The sequence below is a fragment of the Micropterus salmoides genome, unplaced genomic scaffold (assembly GCF_014851395.1).
Source record: "Micropterus salmoides isolate LMB-PRFRI ecotype aquatic unplaced genomic scaffold, ASM1485139v1 Ms_hic_scaffold_14, whole genome shotgun sequence".
Lineage (NCBI taxonomy): Eukaryota > Metazoa > Chordata > Actinopteri > Centrarchiformes > Centrarchidae > Micropterus > Micropterus salmoides.
This window is the reverse complement of record NW_024040485.1, coordinates 24,657,827-24,679,030: the sequence shown is the minus strand read 5'-3', so window position 1 is coordinate 24,679,030 and position 21,204 is coordinate 24,657,827. Positions and strand designations below refer to the sequence as shown.

Here is a 21,204-nt window from a genome sequence, read left to right as displayed (position 1 = left end):
TTCTGCCTACCAGAAGTCCACCAGCGCAGAGGACACGGTTCCCAGACCTCTCCTTCAGCCTTCCCCGACAGTGACCGAGCCTCCTCCAGTGCGCAGGAAAAGAGGGATGAGCTCTGTCAGCTTCCTCAGCGATGCCATGGATGGTGAGTCCTTTTCAACACTAAAGGAGCAGTTTGACAATTGTTATTGTTATGTATTAATATGCTTATTTTCTTTCTTGCCGAGAATTAGATGAGATCGGTCAGTATGATCACTGTGATGTCTGTACAATAAATATATAGTTCTATAGCAGCTAGTTAGTTTAGCTTAACATAAAGACTGGAAATAGGGGGAAAACAGCCAGCTTAGCTCTGTCCAAAGGTAAAAAAAAACTACAACCAGGACTTCTAAAGTTTACTTCTAAAGTTTAAGTTAAATCTTATTTATTTAATTGTTTAGCTTTAGTGTAAAAAAGTACATGTTAATTGTAGTTTTACCAGTGGTTTTGTGCCAGACTATTTCTTGGCCAGGCGCAGTACCAGTAGTAACAGACAAGATATAATTACTGAACAGCAGAGGTGCAGGAAGATTGATGTTGTTACCTTTAGACAGAGCCGAGCTTGTTTCCCCCTATTTCCATCATATATAGTACACAGACGTGAGAGATGTATTTATATATTTTAGCTCTCACTATGTTGAGCCTCAACAACCTTTTACAAATTGAAACTAGCATAAAACGGGAAGGTTATGCCCACTAGGGTTTGAGAAGAAAGGAAAGGCAAGCATAGCTTTACTTTTAATGAAAGGCCTGCATATGAATTGTTCACTTTGGTATCTCTTTGCAGAGCTGGAGGAGTCGAGGCAAAAGTGTCATCCCTGCTGGTACACATTTGCCAAGAAGTACCTGATATGGGACTGCTGCCCGTGGTGGCTGAAGATGAAGGAGTGGGTGAAGTTCATGGTGATGGATCCTTTCCTGGATCTGGGTATCACCATATGCATTGTGCTGAACACCCTCTTCATGGCCCTGGAACACTACCCCATGACTGAGGAGTTCAACACGATGCTTTCAGTGGGCAATCTGGTAAGGGTTTTTAAGGACATGGCAGGTTTCCAGCATTTGACACAGTTTCTCCTAAGTGCCTTTGGGTTTGCAGTGGAGAGGACTGAAAGCCAAGAGGAAAGACAAAAGGCATTCATTCAGATAATGTATTTTCATATCAGACAGCTAGGTTTATTATAGCCAGTTATGCTGTGCTCGACTTAAGGTCAAATATGGCCATGTTGATCCTGTGTCAAAGGTTCTGCTTTAGACTATTTGTGATTATCCTTGGTAAGAGGGAGTATTTTTAGTAGGAGGTGGGACTCATTCCCTTGTTTGCATTTGCCATCTTCCCCTACTGGTGAATTATAGACTGCAAGTGTCTTCGAGTTCAAAAACCTACTGAAAAGAAGGCAAATCGAAGTAATATGTTTTTGGATTTCTCTGAAATATCTTCTCCTGAACTACATGGATATTTGAGTCCTAAAAGTGGCACCATTATTAATATATAAATATTAATAAAATGAACAGCAGCACAAGTGCAGCTTCAAGTAAAAAAAGTACAGTAATATTCCACTTGAAAAGTTTGGTACTTTTTCCACCTCTTCCTGTTTTTCAGTCCCTCTGCGTCTTTTCTAGGTGTTCACGGGGATCTTTACAGCTGAGATGGTGCTGAAGCTCATTGCCATGGACCCCTACTACTACTTCCAACAGGGCTGGAATATCTTTGACGGCGTCATTGTTTGCCTCAGTCTGATGGAGTTGGGTCTCTCCAATGTAGAGGGGCTGTCTGTCCTGCGATCTTTCAGACTAGTAACCAAAATCTTTAACTTTCACTCATGTACCTCTTTTTTTTACTGTTTTTGCCATTGCCTTTCTATTCATTTTTACAAATGCAATAAATCAAAGATTTGAAACCAGAGATTTGATTGACATATAAGGCTAGTGATGGATGACTCTGTTTAAATACAGTAGATTAAACTACAATTAATACTGTATGAAAAAGGTAAATAACATTTCATTATGTGTGGTTTTTTTTGCATTAGTAGTATAAACAAAAAAGAACTAATCCCATTGTTTGGACAGAGGCTAGGTCAACAATTCAATCCTTCCTAAATCTGAGAATTTTACACAACACTCACGTCACTGAGAACATAAAACTAGGTCAAATAATACTCATTTCTGAAGTCTAGAACATCTTAGAATCCAATATCAAATTTAAACGCAGAGTTTCTAGTAAAGATGTAGCATAATTTGTTTTCTTTATCTTGTTCCCTTCATCAGTTACGAGTCTTCAAGCTGGCAAAATCTTGGCCCACTCTCAACACTCTCATCAAAATTATCGGCAACTCAGTCGGCGCCCTGGGAAACCTGACGCTGGTGTTAGCCATCATCGTCTTCATCTTCGCTGTGGTGGGCATGCAGCTGTTTGGCAAGAACTACCAGGACTGTGTGTGTAAGATCTCAATTGATTGTCAGCTGCCTCGCTGGCACATGAAAGATTTCTTCCACTCCTTCCTGATCGTGTTCCGGGTGCTGTGTGGCGAATGGATCGAGACCATGTGGGATTGTATGGAAGTTGCCGGGCAGCCCCTCTGTATCCTGGTGTTCATGTTGGTCATGGTCATAGGGAACTTGGTGGTGAGTATTAAATTAGACATTTTATATGATTTAAAAAAAAATTATTTAACTTAAAAAAAACAAAAACAATATTATATTCCAATATACATCTTCAGTAGTAACCAGTCTTTTTATTGCATATGTTGATAGCTAGCTTTTTCATGTAGTGTATGATAACAGGAAGTCTGCCTAGAGAGAAATTAATTTGCACGTCAATGGACCCAACTATAACTGCTGTCAAAGCCAAGTGATGATGTCACGAGTAATCAGGGATTATATTGCACCAATGAGGATACATGATTCCATATTATGAGGATGGGACATCCTTGAACAGTTGTTGGTGCCTCGTTGGTACAACGGTTTTGGCATTTTTCCTTCAGTGCTCCTAAACAGACGCTAGTCACTGTAGGCACTGAGAAAGTGGTTAAGTCACAGCATCAGGTTAACTGTCCTGCAGATTAGCATTTACTGACTTCAAAAAGGATCATGTTTGGACAACATACAATCTGTTGCCCCCCCCGACCAAGTAACATATGTATTATCTGCACTTGCTGTTGTGCAAACTGTAGCCACAACAGACACACTCTGCACTAGCAGCGGCTTTGCCTCATGTCCTGCAGGGCTGAATGTTTTATCCATTGCTAATGAACTAAGCCTTATGGGTGAAATTTTGACCTAAGTACTGTGCAAAGGATCAGCCAAGGCCACAGAGTGTTCTTGCTCTCTTTCCAGCTTTTGCAGCAGGTGTTGATTTTCCCACAGCTTGCACACCATTGCATGCAGCTGTTTCTATAAAAAAAATAGTTCATCTGTGGGAAACCTCTGTTTGTACACAGCTGTTGTCATTCGGTGCCATAGCAAGGATATGTATATTTGTTGATCAATCCATATGGTGATTTGTTGTCCAGCTGTGTCCTGTGAGCTGGCATTAGCAGACAGCTAGCAGTCGCAGCATTTATTTATGGCCAGTGTAGTTTTATTTTAAATGTCATTTGGGTGCTGATTACTGAAATATAGATAATCACATAATGTAGGGTTGTAGTGTTTATAGTACTATTTCAGCCTGAGTGAGTAAACTCTAGTTTTTATTTCATTGTTATTATCATGATTTTTGCCCTAATCAATTCATACATTAGCAAGAGATATGTGTTATGCAAGTCCAAACAAGAAACAAATGTGCTACCAGCTAGGGCCTTTCCCATCTCATGCTAAGCCCATAGTAGAATAGTATTATAGCCTACACTGCAATATGAACATCATCTGCACTACAGTCAATTCAGTTCTGTTGCAAAACTGTTTTAAAAGCCTGTTAGGCTTTTGAAAAAATGTTGTATGGCTTTGAGTGAGGAGTTCCTATTGGATGTGGTTCAAACACCTGTTCCCAGCATGCCCTCTGTTCCTTCTGCCACTAAATGCTAGTTTGTTCCACATTTAAATCCTATGCTCTCAAATGTATCTGTCTGTTAGAGATGTTTTAAAACCTTTTTGGTTAGTTCTAAAATATTTGTAAGTCTGCTGGGATGATGACTGACACTATATTTCATGGGGATTATTTAAACTAAAATATCTATGGAAGAAGCTTCATATAGTGATGTATTTCCTGACAATATATGCAACAACAAAAATTGTAAAACATTTCTACCAACTGTAAGTAATGATCATACTATAGAACAACAAGAGCAGATTTTATTGTTAGAAAATTACTTGTTCAGGACTGGCACATCCGCTGTAGCGGAGCTTTGATGCTATACTGTAAATCAGAGTTAAAGCTGGGGTAATGTTGGGGTAGTATTTCAGAATCATTTTTTGTTATATTTGTTAAAATTCTCTTTAAATCCCGAAACAATCAGTAAATCAAATACGGGACTATAATAAGCATGGCTACCTACAGGCACTCTGCCCACACATTCGCTGTGCATGGAAATGTGTTTTGGGGGAGTGGCTTTGGAGGGAGGCCTGAAGGGACTAATTGCAGTTGCTCTGTCCTGCTTTTTATTTGGTTTTGGGACGTTGTCTTAGTAGTGTTGCTTTTGCCAAACTCATCGGTTATTTTTCATTATAAAATCTTGTCCAAGTAAAGCATACTGTTTAAAAATATGAGCATTAAATCATAAATCTAGTCACAGTCAATATCTGGTCTAGGACGCTGACTTTTTGCCTGGGATGTGAGCTTGGCCATCAGTCTTTTAGCACAATACCATTAATGTAGCCAGAATGTCAATATTTATGACTAAAGACCAAATGTCAAGAATTTTGTGTGATAAATTTGACATTTTTTTTCTAAACTGCATTATGTGTAGTGCCAGGACGCATGGCTTGACAGGAGTAGTAACAGTAGGCGGCGGGGCTTAGCAAATGGTCAGTTGCAAAATCACCTATCTACTCTACCTCCAGCACCATTATATCATGTTTACTCTGGTGGTTTCACACCAGTTCACACCTTCTGGCTCTTTAAATACTCAATATAGCTTTAAATTATACTTAACTCTGCCCTTTCGGTAGCACTGATCAAAGATGACCTTCAGTGACTCAATTGTCTCGTTAGGGCAAAGACCAGATCACAATAGTGCTCTGTATAGTGTTCAGTGGACAGAAACATCCTCTGCACATGAATCATGGGAAAGCTGTTTGTCAAAGGGATTAACCAGGATGCTTAGGGGCGAGAAGTTTAGAGGGCATTCATCACTAATCATGTGTTCATGCTCCCCATCTCTGACTGGTTCAGAGGCTAAAGATGATCCTTACCAACTGTGCACATCACATATGCACAAAGACTGTACGCACACACAAACACACACACACACACACACGCTAATGTGAAGAGATGGGCTTGGTGCTCTCTAAGCTAGTAGACAGATTACTTGGGAGATGGTTGTTTGGAAACTTGAGTTCAGTGTAGCTGAAAGCACGTAAAGCCATATGTGTCTGAGCAAATCTAAGTCGAATATCCTCCTGCATATACAATGCAGGATTTGCCAATGTTTACAAAATATGGGATAAGTACACCTAATGCTGTGCATTAGTGCATCCCACTTATCCTTTAGCTTATTTTTGGAGAAAGATAAATGAAAACGTAATGTAAATACAGCAATCACTGGCATATTTAAGCAAAATGGTTATAAAAGGATAAAAATGCTCTAATAATTTATCTGAATCACATGTAATGAAAGTAACACAACATTTGTCTGTCAACAGGTGTTGAATCTCTTTCTAGCCCTGCTGCTCAGCTCCTTTAGCTCCGACAACCTCACTGCTCCAGATGAGGATGGTGATTTAAACAATATTCAGATTGCCATTGCCCGCATCAACATCGGTGTTTCCTGGCTCGTGACAAGACTGTCCGACCTCTTCAATCGCAGCTTAAAGCGTCGAAAGCAGAAGGCCAAAGAAACCAGTCAGGCCATCAAACTGGTTGGAAATCATGTGGAAAGCAATGGGCGAATTTTTGGAAGTTATGGAGAGAAGTACGTCATACCAGAGGAGGACAGCTACATGACAAATCCGAATTTGACTGTCATTGTTCCCATCGCACCCGGAGAGTCAGATGTGGAGTTTCTGGAGGAGGAGGAGATTTCTGAGTCATCAGAGGATGAAGACAACAAACCAGTGAGTTTTACATCTCCAGATATGTATGTTTACACTGGACCTGATGGTTTACTGTTGTAGCGTTACTGTTACTTTATTGGACATACAATACTGAAAACATTCTACTGCTTTATTTTACTAGTCCATAATTTCCAAGGAAGTTTCTTGAAAATATTTATGCACAGTAATTTGGCATTAATGATGGACTTGCTCAATTCAAAACCAAGTAAAGATTCATTAATGTATTAGTGGGAAAATTATTCTACATTGAATACTTGCCAGTAGACAAATTTCAAATTTTTGCATGTTCAGCTGCCTTGTGATGGTGTGACTCACTTGGCTACGCTAGCAGTTCATTAGAATAAATTAATTGGAAATGTACTAAATGAACTAAACACTGGCTCTATTTTCCCAAGCAGTAACAAGTGGTGGCCCAAAGGTTAGAGACGAGAGCTTGAGGTCACCGGTTCAATCCCCGGACCGGCAGAATAAACTCTGGGTGTGGAAAGTAAAACAAGCAGTGCTTGTCCGCCCTTGAGCAAGGCCCATAACCCTTGCTGCTTAGTGGCCAGCAGACCAGACTGCGGTTGTACTGGGTAGCTTCCAGGTGTGAATGTGTAACGGTGTGAATGTGATGTAGCATTCCTGCAAGTGAGAGGTTGCTCACAGTGAAGCTCCCTGAATAAATAAATAAAAAAAATAAAAACATCGCATAGTACTTAAGACTGTTACAATAAATGTTATGTGAGTGGCTCATGTGTGGCCAACATTTATGCAAATACAAAGTGTTTTTGTGTTCTTTTGTTTTTGTAATAGTGTAAGGTGTAAAAGGTATTTCTGCATATTTAAATAGTGGAGGGGGACCTACGTGCTTTTTGTGGCAGATTGTTTACTGGCTCTTTACCCAAGATGTCAGAAAATATTTTAGAAAGTCCTTTCAAAGGATCTATCAGTTCCGCTCTGTTTGTTTTGGAAGTGAAATAACATCCAAGTTGAAGAATCTAATCAGTTTCCAATCCTCCAATTCTGATTTGTTGTTTGTGTTGGGGAAGGGGGAGGGGGGGTTGTGAATGGGACAGCAATGTGGAAAGCTGAGTTGTAAGTGGAAAAGATGACCATAATAATATAGGGTTTTTTGGGGGAGGAATATTTATAAATTGACCAGACCTAACCCTAATATGTTACATCATTAGCAATTATACAAACTGGCCGAATGACAAAGAGCATATTTTCATCTACAGCAAGTTCCTGGAGAAGATGATGCAGGAACAATTTGCGTACCCTTTAGCTGTCACTGAATAACTACACTCAACCAGTTGTAGTTTCAGTGTCTCGTCAGCCATTGCGACATTATTATTATAATGCTGATAAGATCATTCTTATTAGCCAACTTTCTGTATCCCACAATAAGGTGCTGCTTAGCTGACTGTCCTTAATCTCGGTCAGACAGTTAGACAAACATGTGGATCACACGTTTTCAAAAATTTGTACTTGACATGAAAAAGGTCTTTTCACAAAAGGTATTTTAACTGGTCACAGTAGGAAAAGCACACATGTAAATAATAAAATAAATGCTGGCATTGTGCATGGTGACTCTCTGTCATACTGTCATGGCTTACTGGAACGGAGCCGTCGTTAATTTTATTAGTAACGCATGTGCTTTTCCCTCTATAACACGTCAAAATGTCTGTTGTGAATAACATAATATAGGGACAATATGCATACCTTCACAGGTGTTTGAACATATTCTGTTTTTTAGACCTCTACCCTACTATGCTAAAATCTATATACCAATAAATATGTTAAAGGTGTAATTTATCCCGACCTAACAGGAGCAAGAATACTAACAGGAGAATGAGGGAGATGTCAATCAAACAAAGATGGTGCTTCCCCACACATTTGTGAGAAGAGGTCTAATCGGGCTAAACTAAAACTGTGTGGGTGGTTCATGGATGTGTAGGAGCTTTAAGGGATTATGGTTTGGGGACCACTCTGCTAAGAATACTGAGCACCACAAGTCTGACAGAGATAAGCTAGCATTATTATTTGTTTTATTAGTATTAATAGACAATTAGCTCACAGACATTGGCTTATGATTAAAGATATAGTAGCTTAAAGTAAGATAAGAAGATCTGAGTGAGGTTACACGTTGGTGTTTGTATTTGGATTTAGAGATATAATGTGGTCATTAGTGACAGAGCTAGATTAGCTGTTTCCCCCTGATTCCACACTTTGTGCTAAGCTAAGCAAACCAGCTGCTGGTGTTAGCTTAATATTTACAGTACAGACATGAGAGTGGTATCGATCTTCTCATCTAATTCTCAGCAATAAAGTAAATCATTTCTCTATCCCTAACCATTCCTTTAAAATGTCACATGCCCCACTATGATGGAAGGAGCAATGTGACGCAGAGAGAATCAATATTACAATCACCACACCATGATGGGTGGAATGAGACCTGATTATGGGAGAACCTGCAGTTAACTGGACCATATCTTGTTTGGACCTAACAGATCAAAGTCAAGGCAATATTTTTAGATGTTTATCATTGGCTGATGTTTTTGCCAGGATAACTAACTACCTAACTAAACTTACTTTCATTCACCCTTCCTGTTCCTCCTAGATTCCTCTATCTCTCAGAGTCCTGTGGGTAAGGGGTTTGTTGAGGTGGAGGATGTGTTGCTCCTGACCTCTCTGGCAGGCAGACAGCAGCAGGCCAGATGTGGAGCCAGGCCCTCCAGAGCAGATTATACTGACACAGCTGAGCAGAGCCAGCCAGGGCCTGAGCTGAGCAGGCTGCAGTCTGGCTCGCTCTCTTCCTCTTTCTCTGCCGTGCTCTGCTTCACACATCACACCAGAATTAGGCATCAGGGAAAATGGAAAGCTCAGCTTAACTGGGCATCAGCAGCTGCACAGCAGTAAAGAAGGATGCATTTTACATGTGTTGAGCAATACACAAATACACACAAAAACACAAGCAAGATGGTGATTATTAAGAAGTTAGTTACACATAAGTTGTTACTCACTTTAGACATTTTTAAAAGTAGATCACTTTAAAGAACTAGTGCTAGCAGCCCATCTTTTACAACAGAATATGTGACAATAGTTATCACTGATTCTGCTAAAATGCCATCAGTCATTCTTTCTGCTCTGTTTTTGAGCACTAAGACTGGTAATGCTGGTAATCTGGTCTCCAGGACCTGTGGATGCTCTTTAATGCTGGATTAGACTTCATACCGGTTTATAGGATTGAAGCTGCACCTCTGTCCTATAAATCATGTTAAATATGTTGCTGTTACAACACATGAAAATCTCATCAAAATTTTATTAAGGCTGAGAAGAGATTGAAAGGCAAGGCAGTGCATCTAGGGGAGTTTGCTTTGATGGGATGAATCCACACTGAATACTGCGCAGAAAAAATCTGCTACACTGTTCTGTTTGGTTTGAAATTTATAAGCATATTGCACGTATGGCCATACTCCAATCAGTGATGTCACAGCAGGTGTTTAGCCTTTGACAGCTGATGGGAAACCACCAATATAAACTGATGAAATAATCTGGTTTTATGTATGTCTATAGTCTGTGCTATATATGTGTACATCAACTCAGTGCTGGTTCATACACTGTTTACATATTCAAGGTACAAGCTCAGTGACAAGGAAAGTACATAATGGTTCTAAAATATTATGAGAAATTGGTTGACAACAGTAAGACTTTTGACTTCTCAGGAGGAGATCAGCCTGTCGGAGGGCAGCACGGTGGATCTGAGGAAGCCTGGAGAAGAGATAGACAACTTATCAGAGCTGGCTGAAGAGAGTATGGAGCCGGAGGAATGCTTCCCAGAATGTGAGGATTAAGAATTCAAGTTGTAACCCAAGTAAAACTATGAACAAACCATCTGATCAAAGCTTTTGCAACATACATTTTTGATGTTATAAGTTATTTTTACACTGTAGTTCCTTCATGTGGTTTAATCTGTGCTGGTTTGTTTTTGCCTTCCCTCTCAGTGTGCACGAGGCACTGTCAATGCTGCAACATTGATACCAGCCGTGGTCTGGGCCAGGCCTGGTGGAGGCTGAGGAAGACCTGCTACCAGATCGTGGAACACAGCTGGTTTGAAACTTTCATCATCTTCATGATCCTGCTCAGCAGTGGGGCTCTGGTACGGCTGCTAGTTGTTATTAGAAAAAGAAAATAATTCTTAACTTTTAAAATAAATTTAAAGGATTTTTTTTAATCTATAAGATTTCACTCCCAGTTGATGTGGATTGTTCCTGCTGGTAGCAACAAGTACTCTTTAATACTACACTTCTAAGAATTGTGGGGGCAGCAAACGCTCATTGAGCAGCAAAACAGATAAGAAGAGCAACTGATGTGTCTATTTACAGTGTAGCCAAACAAACTCATGTTTGGGGCGGCAGTAGTCCGTAAGGATTTGGCTGGAAACTGGAGGGTAACTGGTTCGAGTCCAGCTCGGCCCACAGAAACGGAGTGTGGACTGGTAGCTGGAGGTCTGCCAGTTCACCACCTGGGCACTGCCGAAGGTGGCCTTGAGCAAGCCCCTGAGCCCCTGAACCGATCGGGGCGCCACACTGAGTGGCAGCCCCTGAGCCCTGACATCTTTCCGTGTGTTTGTGTATGTGTGAATAATATACTAACATTAACAAGTGACTGAAAAAACATTTGAGGGATTAATAAAGTATTCTTCTTAAAATCAGTCAGTAATTAGCTTTCCATCATGCCATGACCACAGCATCTGATTTCATCCAGTGCATTGCACAAGTAATTTTACACACTAAAGTTGTGTTGCTTTTATTGTGAAATAGCAGCAGCATGTTGGTTTTGCATTGGCAGTCACTTACTGCTCTGATATAGCTGTTGGAGAGTAAACAGTAAACAGTGAGACTAACATCTAATGAGATAAAATGTCACTTGGGTCCAGTCAGATGCGGGAGTAGTCATTACTCTTCAATACCACTGCTAACAACACATCTGCTCTTGGTTTGTAAGCTACAGCGCAAGTTTGTTTACTTTTTCTCTCTTTCTCCTGGAGGTGCTCAGCCTGCCAGCTGCTGTCAATCACAGACACGCCCCTCCAGCCGGCTGAGACGAAAAGGAGCATTTCTAATATTTCCTCAAAGACCTTTTTGTTTACTTTTAATAATAATAAACAATCAATGTTTTAAAAAGACATGTTAACCCTATACAAAGGGATTTCAATTCAGTTGGAATTAAAAAGCAAAACACAGAACTTTCAAGACTGTTTTGTACGTATTGCTGTCCCTCTTCTGCTGCAGGCATTCGAAGACATCTACATTGAGAAGAGAAAAGTCGTAAAGGTGGTGTTGGAGTCTGCCGACAAGGTTTTCTCCTACATCTTTGTGCTGGAGATGTTCCTCAAGTGGATTGCATACGGCTTCAAGAAATATTTCACCAATTACTGGTGCTGGCTCGACTTTCTTATTGTGGATGTGAGTGAACATTTTTCTTTGTTGCGCCACATGAAAGTATGCCTGTAGTTAAAAATCACCTGTTCACGTTGAACAGTAATCCCCCTCATTGTAGCTGAATGTAGCACTTGTTTGTGGGATTTACAGCTTGGTGAGTGTCACATTATTTACAGGAAAGCACTTGACAATTCATTTATGCTTTGCAATAAACACTTTCCTGCCTGAAATTGTGCTTACCTCACCATCATTTACTCCTATTTCAAACAAACTCTACTTGGCCGCACACCAGAGGATAATTGAGCCAGTTTTGGGTCCGATTCGCCCTCTCAACAATCACAGGGGTACAGTATACCCAATTCAAGGCTGATAGGCCGAAATTAACCTGTAGTGTGAGGGGTTTACAGACATAATCTTAAGGTCACCAACTGGATTGGAGGAATTGTAAACTCGATTGCAATCGTAAATATCAAACATTGATCATTCAAGTTTCTGTGAGACCCCAAGTCGCCTGAATCACCACTCGGAAATCGTTTAGTATAAATGCCAAGTGTGTAGCCTAGTCTTGCGTCTTGACTGATTTGACTGTTTTGTGCGTTCCTATGATAAAAATATAGAAAATTGGTTCATTCTGTCATTACGTATGTAGTATCCCACATTGTTTAAATCGATAAGATTAGAAAATCCTCTAGTGTGCACCATACATGAACTGTTTCTGGACCCGGATGCTAAATCACACACTAAACAGTTTTTACAGTGTACAGTTTTACATTTGCTTTATGCTAGGATTTTGCAAGACAAATTAAAAGAAGTGCTCCAGTGATCTGAGTCATGTTTCACTTCGTGAGCGTCTTCATGTAAACTGTTCAAATGGATGTGGCTCTGTAGTTTATAGTCATTCTAAGTGCCCGAGGCGTGCAGCCCGAGGCCTGACTTGACCTCCTCTGATTTCACCTGCTGTTACACAGATTTCCACAGACCGCTCTATTGTTAGGGTAAGTTGTAGTTAGCAAGTTCCCGGTGAGTATGAGCTCTGGAATTGGAAACTTGCATCTGCATCACAAATGCTTCTGTGTTTCTTCACTCGTAAGTGCTTTCTGTTGTGATATCAAAAGCCACCGTCTTGTTTCTAAATGAATGCACTTCTTATAAAATGTGCAAAACTTTTGTTGTGCTATAAAACTACTCAACAGTCATCCTTGGAATCAGTTACCTCAGGACCTTGGCTTTTATATCAAAAATAAATGCAGTGCCATATGCTCTAAGGTTTATCTACAGAAGATCTGGTGTTCTTACAGCATATTAAACCTATGAAAATGTTGCTTAACAGACATTTTTAGTCTTATTGTTAATTTATTAATGCACCGGTTGAGTTCATGTCTAAACTGTTGTGTCTAATTCATGTACTGAGTGTTACTTGTTTTGTTTGTTCAGAATAAAAGACAAGTCCTGTTGATCAATGTAACTACCTACCTTTGGTTTCTCTCTATGAAAAGTACCACTTTACTTTATTTGACTGTGTTTAAGTATTTTTCCATCCGCACTTTCTTGGAGCCAAAGACTTCTCTTGTCCCGAGAATTATTTTTGAGTATCTTCTTTAGATATATTGGATGAACACATGTGTAAATAGACTTTTATAAAGAAATACAGACCATTGGGACCTTATTAGTCCCAAAATGTTTTAATGAACTTATTGGATCAATTTGATGCAAATTGGGAAACAAATTTGGCAAAGACAGATATCAATTCTTTATAAAACTCACTCTATTTGATATATATACATATTTTATATGCATATATAGCTGAGTATGCATGCATGGAGGCTATTTGTCCATGTGTGCATACTTGTCTGTGTTTTGTCATCATCAATCATGACATAAATTTTCTTGTTCGTTTCATTTATATCATGCCATTTTCATTCATAGCTGTCATCCAAGGGTCATTCAACAGCGGAATACCATTTCGTTTTGTCTGTTTTGGATGTAGAATAGAGTGGAAGTCTAAATTTGCTAAAAGAGGATATAACAACCAAATCAAATCTAAACCTCAAAAATTAAGTAATTGTGTTCCAAACTGTGGAATGTCCCAAAATACACAAAAACTCTAAAATATGGCTCTTCAAATGTTATTTACCTGTCTTTTATGATATTTTATAATTTATAATATAGAATTGCAGTTCCTTGACTGTGTTGGTGTGATGTTTTTCACAATGTTTTTGTACTCTCTCTTGTATTTTAAAATAAATGCTACTTTTCCCCCAAATGTTTTAACATTAACAAGAACTGACTTAAGAATTTGAATTCATTTTATGATTCTCACTGTATACATGTCTTTCTGTACCCCATATAGGTGTCTTTGATAAGTCTAGTAGCAAATTCACTGGGATATTCCGACTTTGCTGCGATCAAGTCCCTGAGGACCCTGCGGGCTTTAAGACCTCTCAGAGCTCTGTCCAGATTTGAGGGCATGCGGGTGAGAAAAAAAGTTTTCTGAATGACACTGATGTCACATGTCGCTTGTGACAGAGTTTCTGTTGAGTAGTCCCACGCTGATTAATCTCAGGATTATTACATCTACCAAAGAGGGTTTGTTTTCAGACTAATTGGATCATTAATCTGTCTGACAGCTAGATCAATTCCTAGTCATGCAAAAATTCCCATCATACTTGACACAATGTTCAGACCAAGGATATGGGACTATTTGACAATGGTAGTTTTAGGGATGGCGAGGCTGTACAATTAAGTCAGTCGGTCTAAAGGACCACTTTGGTTAAGGATGAAATTACCCCACAACTGTTTTATGGATTGCTGTAAACTTTTGTGCTAACATTCATGGTGTTTTGGAGGATAACTCCTAATGACTTTGGTGATCTATTTACCTTTCTTTTAGCACCTCCATGAGAGTCACATTTGTGATTTTGACTGAAATGTCTCCACAATTGTTGGATGTATTGCCATGAAATTTGGTTCAGATCCCTCTCAGGATGACTTGTAATGACCTTGGTGATCTTTTCATCTAGTTTATTTGTCTAATACTTTGGTTTATGACCAAATTCCTTAAAAACTATTAACATTTCCATCAGCCTCAGTTGTGTTAAGTGCTAGACAGTGTGCTAACACTCTGAACTAAGATGGTGAATATGTTAACATTACAACTTTGTTGTCATTGTGAACATGCTAATGTTAGCATTTAGCTTATAGCACCGTTGTATAGTGTCATGGAGCTGCTTGCATGGCTGTAGGTTGTCTGGTTCAGTAACTATGAAACTTACAGTACAGATATAGCTCAGTAGCAAAACATACAGGCACATGTCCCCATAATTAGATTTACCCTTATATTAGTGACTTCTTTAGGAAGTTTGAGAAAAGATGAGTTACGTTTTCAACATGAAGGCACTCAGTCAACACAAACATACACTGATGTTTAAATCTGGTGCTTGTTTGGCTTTAAGTTAACATTTATATAACTAAATTATTAGTTAATCAACTATCAGATCATGAGCTGAATATGAAATAGCTTCATAATCAGACATAAAAACCGTGGCTTAAAAGATCAAAGATGCGGGCAGTGATTCAGTGATCTGAGACCAGGCTAACAGAGAACCTCAGTGCTGTGAGACTAACCTGTATCTTACCTGTTGCTCTTCAGGTGGTCGTGAACGCTCTTATAGGAGCCATCCCCTCCATTATGAACGTGCTGCTCGTGTGTCTTATCTTCTGGCTCATCTTTAGCATCATGGGGGTGAACCTGTTCGCTGGCAAGTTCGGGAAGTGTGTGAACAGAACGGGTTTCATCCACAGTGTCTCTGTAGTCAACAACAAGTCAGAGTGCCTCGCTATGAACGACACCCAGTTCTACTGGACAAAAGTGAAGGTCAACTTTGACAACGTGGGACTCGGCTACCTTTCCCTTCTGCAAGTGGTGAGTTTTTTTATGCTGCACTGTTTGGAGTTTGTCAAATCTCTCAGACACACTTTCATTTTAGGAATAACGTTTGTACTTGTGTCATGAATAATATATATGTGATCATAATATTAGTTTTCTAATAGATATACATTATTCACAATACAGTAATGTTGTGTAATATTGTATTATAGGCTACATTCAAAGGATGGATGGAAATAATGCATGCAGCTATTGATTCAAGAGGAGTAAGTATCTCTGTCTACTTCCAGGACCTATATCATAAACATATTACAGTAACTATCTGACTTATAAAACTGTTTGATTTCAGGTGGAGGAACAACCCATCAGAGAAATCAACCTCTACATGTACCTATACTTCGTCGTCTTCATCATATTCGGCTCCTTCTTCACCCTCAATCTCTTCATCGGTGTCATTATTGACAATTTCAATCAGCAGAAAAGAAAGATGAGTATTGATAACACTGATGTCAGGTCTGGATCATGTGGTATTTGCAAGTAATCGGCCACTCTGACTCAATTACAAAGTCATGAATTTCAAATATGCAAATTTCTTTCTCCAGGGAAAACCAAATATGAAGAATTGTGTGCAAATACTAACTGACTCGTGAAGGAAACAAGGAAACAAACAGCTTGATTTTGCCACCTTCTGTTGGTCACTGTACTTTTAACATTTTTTTCTGTAAAAGATAATGTTAGGTGTTTTTGCCTGTACTTAGGTGGACAGGATATCTTCATGACTGAAGAACAGAAGAAGTATTATAACGCTATGAAGAAGTTAGGATCTAAAAAGCCTCAAAAGCCAATACCAAGGCCTGGGGTAAAATAATATAATTCTCGATGTAAAACATTTTTCAGACGTTGAGTTTTTGTAAATTCATCATTTTATTTGTATATGTACTTTTTCTTACATATTTCATGTCATCTTAATAATCCCTAATCCTGCATATCGTCCTGTCTGCTAACATTCTTGATAATATTGGACTAATAATGTTATATTCATTGGCTGATTTACCATTTGTATTTCTCAATCGCAGAACATTATCCAAGCCTTTTTCTTCGATCTCGTGTCCAAGCAAGCCTTTGACATCATGATCATGATGCTCATCATCGTCAACATGGTGACCATGATGGTGGAAACCGATGAGCAGTCAGAGCGCATGGAGTCCATCCTCAACAAGATCAACCTGGTCTTCATCGTGATCTTCACCACTGAATGCCTGATCAAGATCTTTGCCCTCCGTTGCTATTTTTTTACAGTTGCGTGGAACATCTTTGATTTTGTGGTGATAATTCTCTCTATTGTGGGTAAGTAGAGACACACCTCAAAAAAAGAGCTGAACATGGTAGCAAACAGTTTTCTTACACACCCAGTAGACGTGGAGCAACATTAGCATTTATTGGTTGTTGTGTTTGTGTCCACATGATGAATGTACGTCCAATATTCACTCTCCATTTAGCTCTGTTTTGGTCTCCACCGACTCCAGATGGAAATATCTTGCTTTTCAGTGCTCACTGTGTTCATCAGGTAGAAGCTTTGTCTGCCATTCGTCCGGCGAAAGTGTTTTGTGGATTTGTCATTGCGAGCGACCCCTTGACATCATGATTTGATCATTAAGCATTTTGATTAGTGCAACTTTAAGTATATTTAAGTGCATAATTGTGACACAAACCTACTCCTGCCTTGTTTTTCTCTGTCTTTCCAGGGATTGTTCTTGCAGACATCATTGAGAAGTACTTTGTATCTCCGACCCTGTTTCGAGTCATCAGACTGGCAAGGATAGGACGTGTACTTCGACTTATACGTGCAGCCAAAGGAATACGGACTTTACTGTTTGCCTTAATGATGTCCATGCCAGCACTGTTCAACATTGGCCTCCTGCTTTTCCTCGTCATGTTCATCTATGCTATCTTCGGTATGGCAAACTTTGCCTACGTGAAAAAACAAGATGGGATTGACGACATGTTTAACTTTGAGACCTTTGGGAATAGTATGATCTGCCTTTTTCAGATCAGTACCTCGGCAGGTTGGGACAACCTCCTGAGCCCTATAATGGCCAGCTCCCCAGAAGAGTGCGACGTTAATTTTGTTAACACTGGCACTAACACCCGGGGAAACTGTGGCAGCCCGTCAATGGGCATAGCTTTCTTTGTTAGTTACATAATCATTTCTTTCCTCATTGTGGTAAATATGTATATAGCTATCATTCTGGAGAACTTCAGTGTTGCCACAGAGGAGAGTACAGAGCCACTGAGCGAGGACGACTTTGAAATGTTTTATGAGGTTTGGGAGAAGTTTGACTCTGAAGCCACACAGTTCATTGAGTTTTCCATGCTGTCGATCTTTGCTGACACTTTGTCGGAGCCGCTGCGCATAGCCAAGCCCAACAGGATAAAGCTGATCGCCATGGACCTTCCCATGGTCAGTGGGGATAGGATCCACTGCCTGGACATCCTGTTTGCCTTCACAAAGCGTGTCCTGGGAGAGTCGGGTGAGATGGACGCTCTCAAGCAGCAAATGGAGGAGAAGTTCATGATGACAAATCCCTCCAAGATCTCCCACGAGCCCATCACTTCCACACTGCGCCGCAAACTGGAGGAGGTGTCCGCGATCATCATCCAGAGGTGTTACAGGAGGCATCTGGTACGCCGCCAGATGAAGCAGGCATCTTACCTCTACAGACAAATAAACTACGAGACTGTAGTGGATGTGGAGAATGCTCCAGAGAGGGAGGGGCTGATAGCCTCCATGATAGAGCACTATGGACCTGTGGGGGTGGAGGTTGTACAGACAGAGGAAACAGAGGAAACTCTAATGTCCTCACCACCATCTTATGAAAGTGTAACCAGGGCAGCCAGTGACCTCTCTGAGGTCGTCAGACCGATATCCAGAGACTCTAAACTCGGGGAGCCTGGTGAAAACTATGAGGAAACGTTTCTTTGAGACTCGATTGTGTGGAGAGTGTTTGTGTGTTTTTTGTCTGTTTTGTTTACAGCAGAAAATATAGCTCAAAATAACTCATGGTCAAAGAGATTAACTTTTTTATGTATTAGCAGATACCGAGGAAATATGCAATATTTTCAAGTAACTCACAGCCTCTGTTTAAATTGAAAACCATCCATCCATCCATCCATCCATCGTCAACCGCTTATCCTGCGTACAGGGTCGCGGGGGGCTACAACCAATCCCAGCTTACATTGGGCGAAAGTCGGGGTACACCCTGGACAGGTCGCCAGTCCATCACAGTAAATTGAAAACCCCCAAAGTAAATTTTGTTACATAGTCACAACCTCCATGAGAGGAAGAGGTCTAACTCTGTCTAAACTTGACCTTACTCTGTCTTGTAATTTAACATTTGGCAGGTAAGATTTTCAAAAAGAGCTGTTTTGATTGTATACTATATTAAACATAAATAACACATGAATTAGTACTACATTTATTTAAAATGAAACATTATCTACAGTTTTGTTTTTTTTATATTTTCATATCCACATTTTTATGAATATTAAATTCTTATTTATAATTTTATAATAAGTAAAACATGGAATGTTTTTTCAGTTATACAATTGTACAACAAACATTTGCAAAGTATTTCATAGGCAAAATGGCCAAAGAAGTCTTCTTGGACCTGTGGTATTTGGTCATTTCGCCACTCCTAGAAATGCTGATTGTTGTTAGGTCAATAGCTAGCTAACAGACTACCAAAATGATGTTACAGCAGTTGACATTAGTTAATACTGTTTTCGTGGCAAAAACTCCTCAGCATTTGTACAGTGAAATTTGTATCGGGAGCGAAATAGACCCAGGACGGGAGAAACACTATAGGGACATTAAAAATCTGGTTCACCTAATTGACCAAGACAATAGAAGGGGGCATAGACATAAACAATCACCTGCAAACAAAAAAAAGAAAGAAATTTCTAACCTATGTTTGTATTTTGACACAAATTCCACTCTACAAGTGCTAAGAGGTTTTGAAAAACCTGACAGCCCTGCATCTACCATCGCTATGCAGCCCATAAACCAACACGATGGCAAGCTAAACACAGATTGAGAATATTGAGCAGCGCACACTTCTGACCAAACATTTTCCAGTCAGCTGCTATACCGCTAGCAGACATTTAACGATGAGGAATGAATTTGCTTTCACGACTGTAGCTGCTATGAAGGTCTTATTCAGGTGTTACTAAAGCCTAATTTCCACTGCACAGTACAGCTCGGCTTGATTCGACTCAGCTCGCTTTTTGTACCAGGTACTTTACTCAGTTTAGTTTTTTACAATCTAGGTCGAGTCAATAAAAAAACTGTGCTCGCTATTGATGGTAGCTTGGCTAAATAGCTGTGCAGGGTGTCCTGTGTTTTTCAAGTGACTATTCTCTCTGACCAATCAGTGGTCTTCAGTGTTTTAACTCCACCATTTAGTATTAACTTAGCTCGCTTGGAACATTTACAAATACCCCAAAAAAAAGTTCCAGGTACAATCCACAACTTTTGCGTACGGAAAACCAAAAAAACAGTTCTAGGTGAGCCGAGTCGAGCCGTGCCGTACCATGCATTGGAAATTAGGCATATTAAGATTTTAACCAACCATTGTAAGCCACATGTATTTGAATTAATATTCATTTCTAATGTTTAGTTGTGTGATCAATGAAATTATTACTTGATGTGCACTTTGATTTGAGTTGCTTTATACTGTAAGAGGTGATAGAGATATGGCCCCTGGTTAGAATGGCATCAAGTGCATTCAGACATAAACACATGAAGAAAAGCACAATTTCATGTTATTTAGTATATACTACTGCTAATATAGATAAATACGCTGTTATGTTTCTTATGTGAAAAACTTGTGGAAACAATTTCTAATTATTTTGTCAAATATAGCACATTACAAGTATAACACGTATTGATTACATAAGGCCTGTGTGTACTAATAATCCCTGAATTATGTGCCTGATTTTGATTGTTGTCCGCACAATTCTCTGAATCTCTTTAGACCATTTAATTTGATTTGATGGATGTGGATTGGAAGGGCATGAATGCACTGGAAGCTCATTTTGTAGTTAACTGTATAAGCAACTTTGAGGCTGTGTAATGTATGTAAAGCTAATTTGTACCTATTTTTTTGTAATGTATTTATATTGAAAGACCATTTCAGTGACTCTCATGACGGCCATAACAAGATATGATCAAATTACATAAATATACTGTGTTCATTTTTATATAAAAGACTTTCCTTGAAAACCTGATTGTATTGCATTTAGGTTGATCATTTCATGGATTGTTTTATTAAATGGTAATAAAACTCTTTTCCATATTTTTGGGTTTTCCAACTCTCCATACGGTTCAAATAGTTGGATGACACATGTTTTGGATTACTCTGTAAACTTTAGCAAGGCTTTATCATCGTTAACACATTTCCACATATTTTAACATTTAACTTTTAAAGATAAGTTTTTGAAAATAACTTGATGTCCTGAAAAACAAAAGCAAAATTCCAAACTATGCAATGCCTCTTCATTTTCACATGAGGAACCAGCTGATTTGACCTCATTACAAAGCAGGGCGCTGTTAAATCTCTCTCTCTGAGTCCATGAGTATAAAAAAC

At 39.4% G+C, this 21,204-nt stretch overlaps 1 protein-coding gene across 1 annotated transcript in view; it reads left to right on the top strand.

Moving 5' to 3' along the window:
• The window catches only part of LOC119902471 (sodium channel protein type 4 subunit alpha B-like), a 43,370-nt gene extending 22,535 nt beyond the window's left edge, over positions 1-20,835 (top strand). Inside the window, exons 13-27 of the mRNA XM_038718683.1 lie at positions 14-143; positions 825-1,063; positions 1,661-1,834; positions 2,306-2,662; positions 5,837-6,247; positions 9,955-10,072; positions 10,234-10,388; positions 11,524-11,697; positions 14,024-14,146; positions 15,323-15,595; positions 15,772-15,825; positions 15,909-16,050; positions 16,318-16,418; positions 16,636-16,906; positions 17,305-20,835. Coding sequence (XP_038574611.1) covers positions 14-143; positions 825-1,063; positions 1,661-1,834; positions 2,306-2,662; positions 5,837-6,247; positions 9,955-10,072; positions 10,234-10,388; positions 11,524-11,697; positions 14,024-14,146; positions 15,323-15,595; positions 15,772-15,825; positions 15,909-16,050; positions 16,318-16,418; positions 16,636-16,906; positions 17,305-18,542 — 3,960 coding nt within the window. The 3' untranslated portion in view covers positions 18,543-20,835. The remainder of the gene's footprint in view (positions 1-13; positions 144-824; positions 1,064-1,660; positions 1,835-2,305; positions 2,663-5,836; positions 6,248-9,954; positions 10,073-10,233; positions 10,389-11,523; positions 11,698-14,023; positions 14,147-15,322; positions 15,596-15,771; positions 15,826-15,908; positions 16,051-16,317; positions 16,419-16,635; positions 16,907-17,304) is intronic.
• Positions 20,836-21,204: the final 369 nt, after the last annotated feature.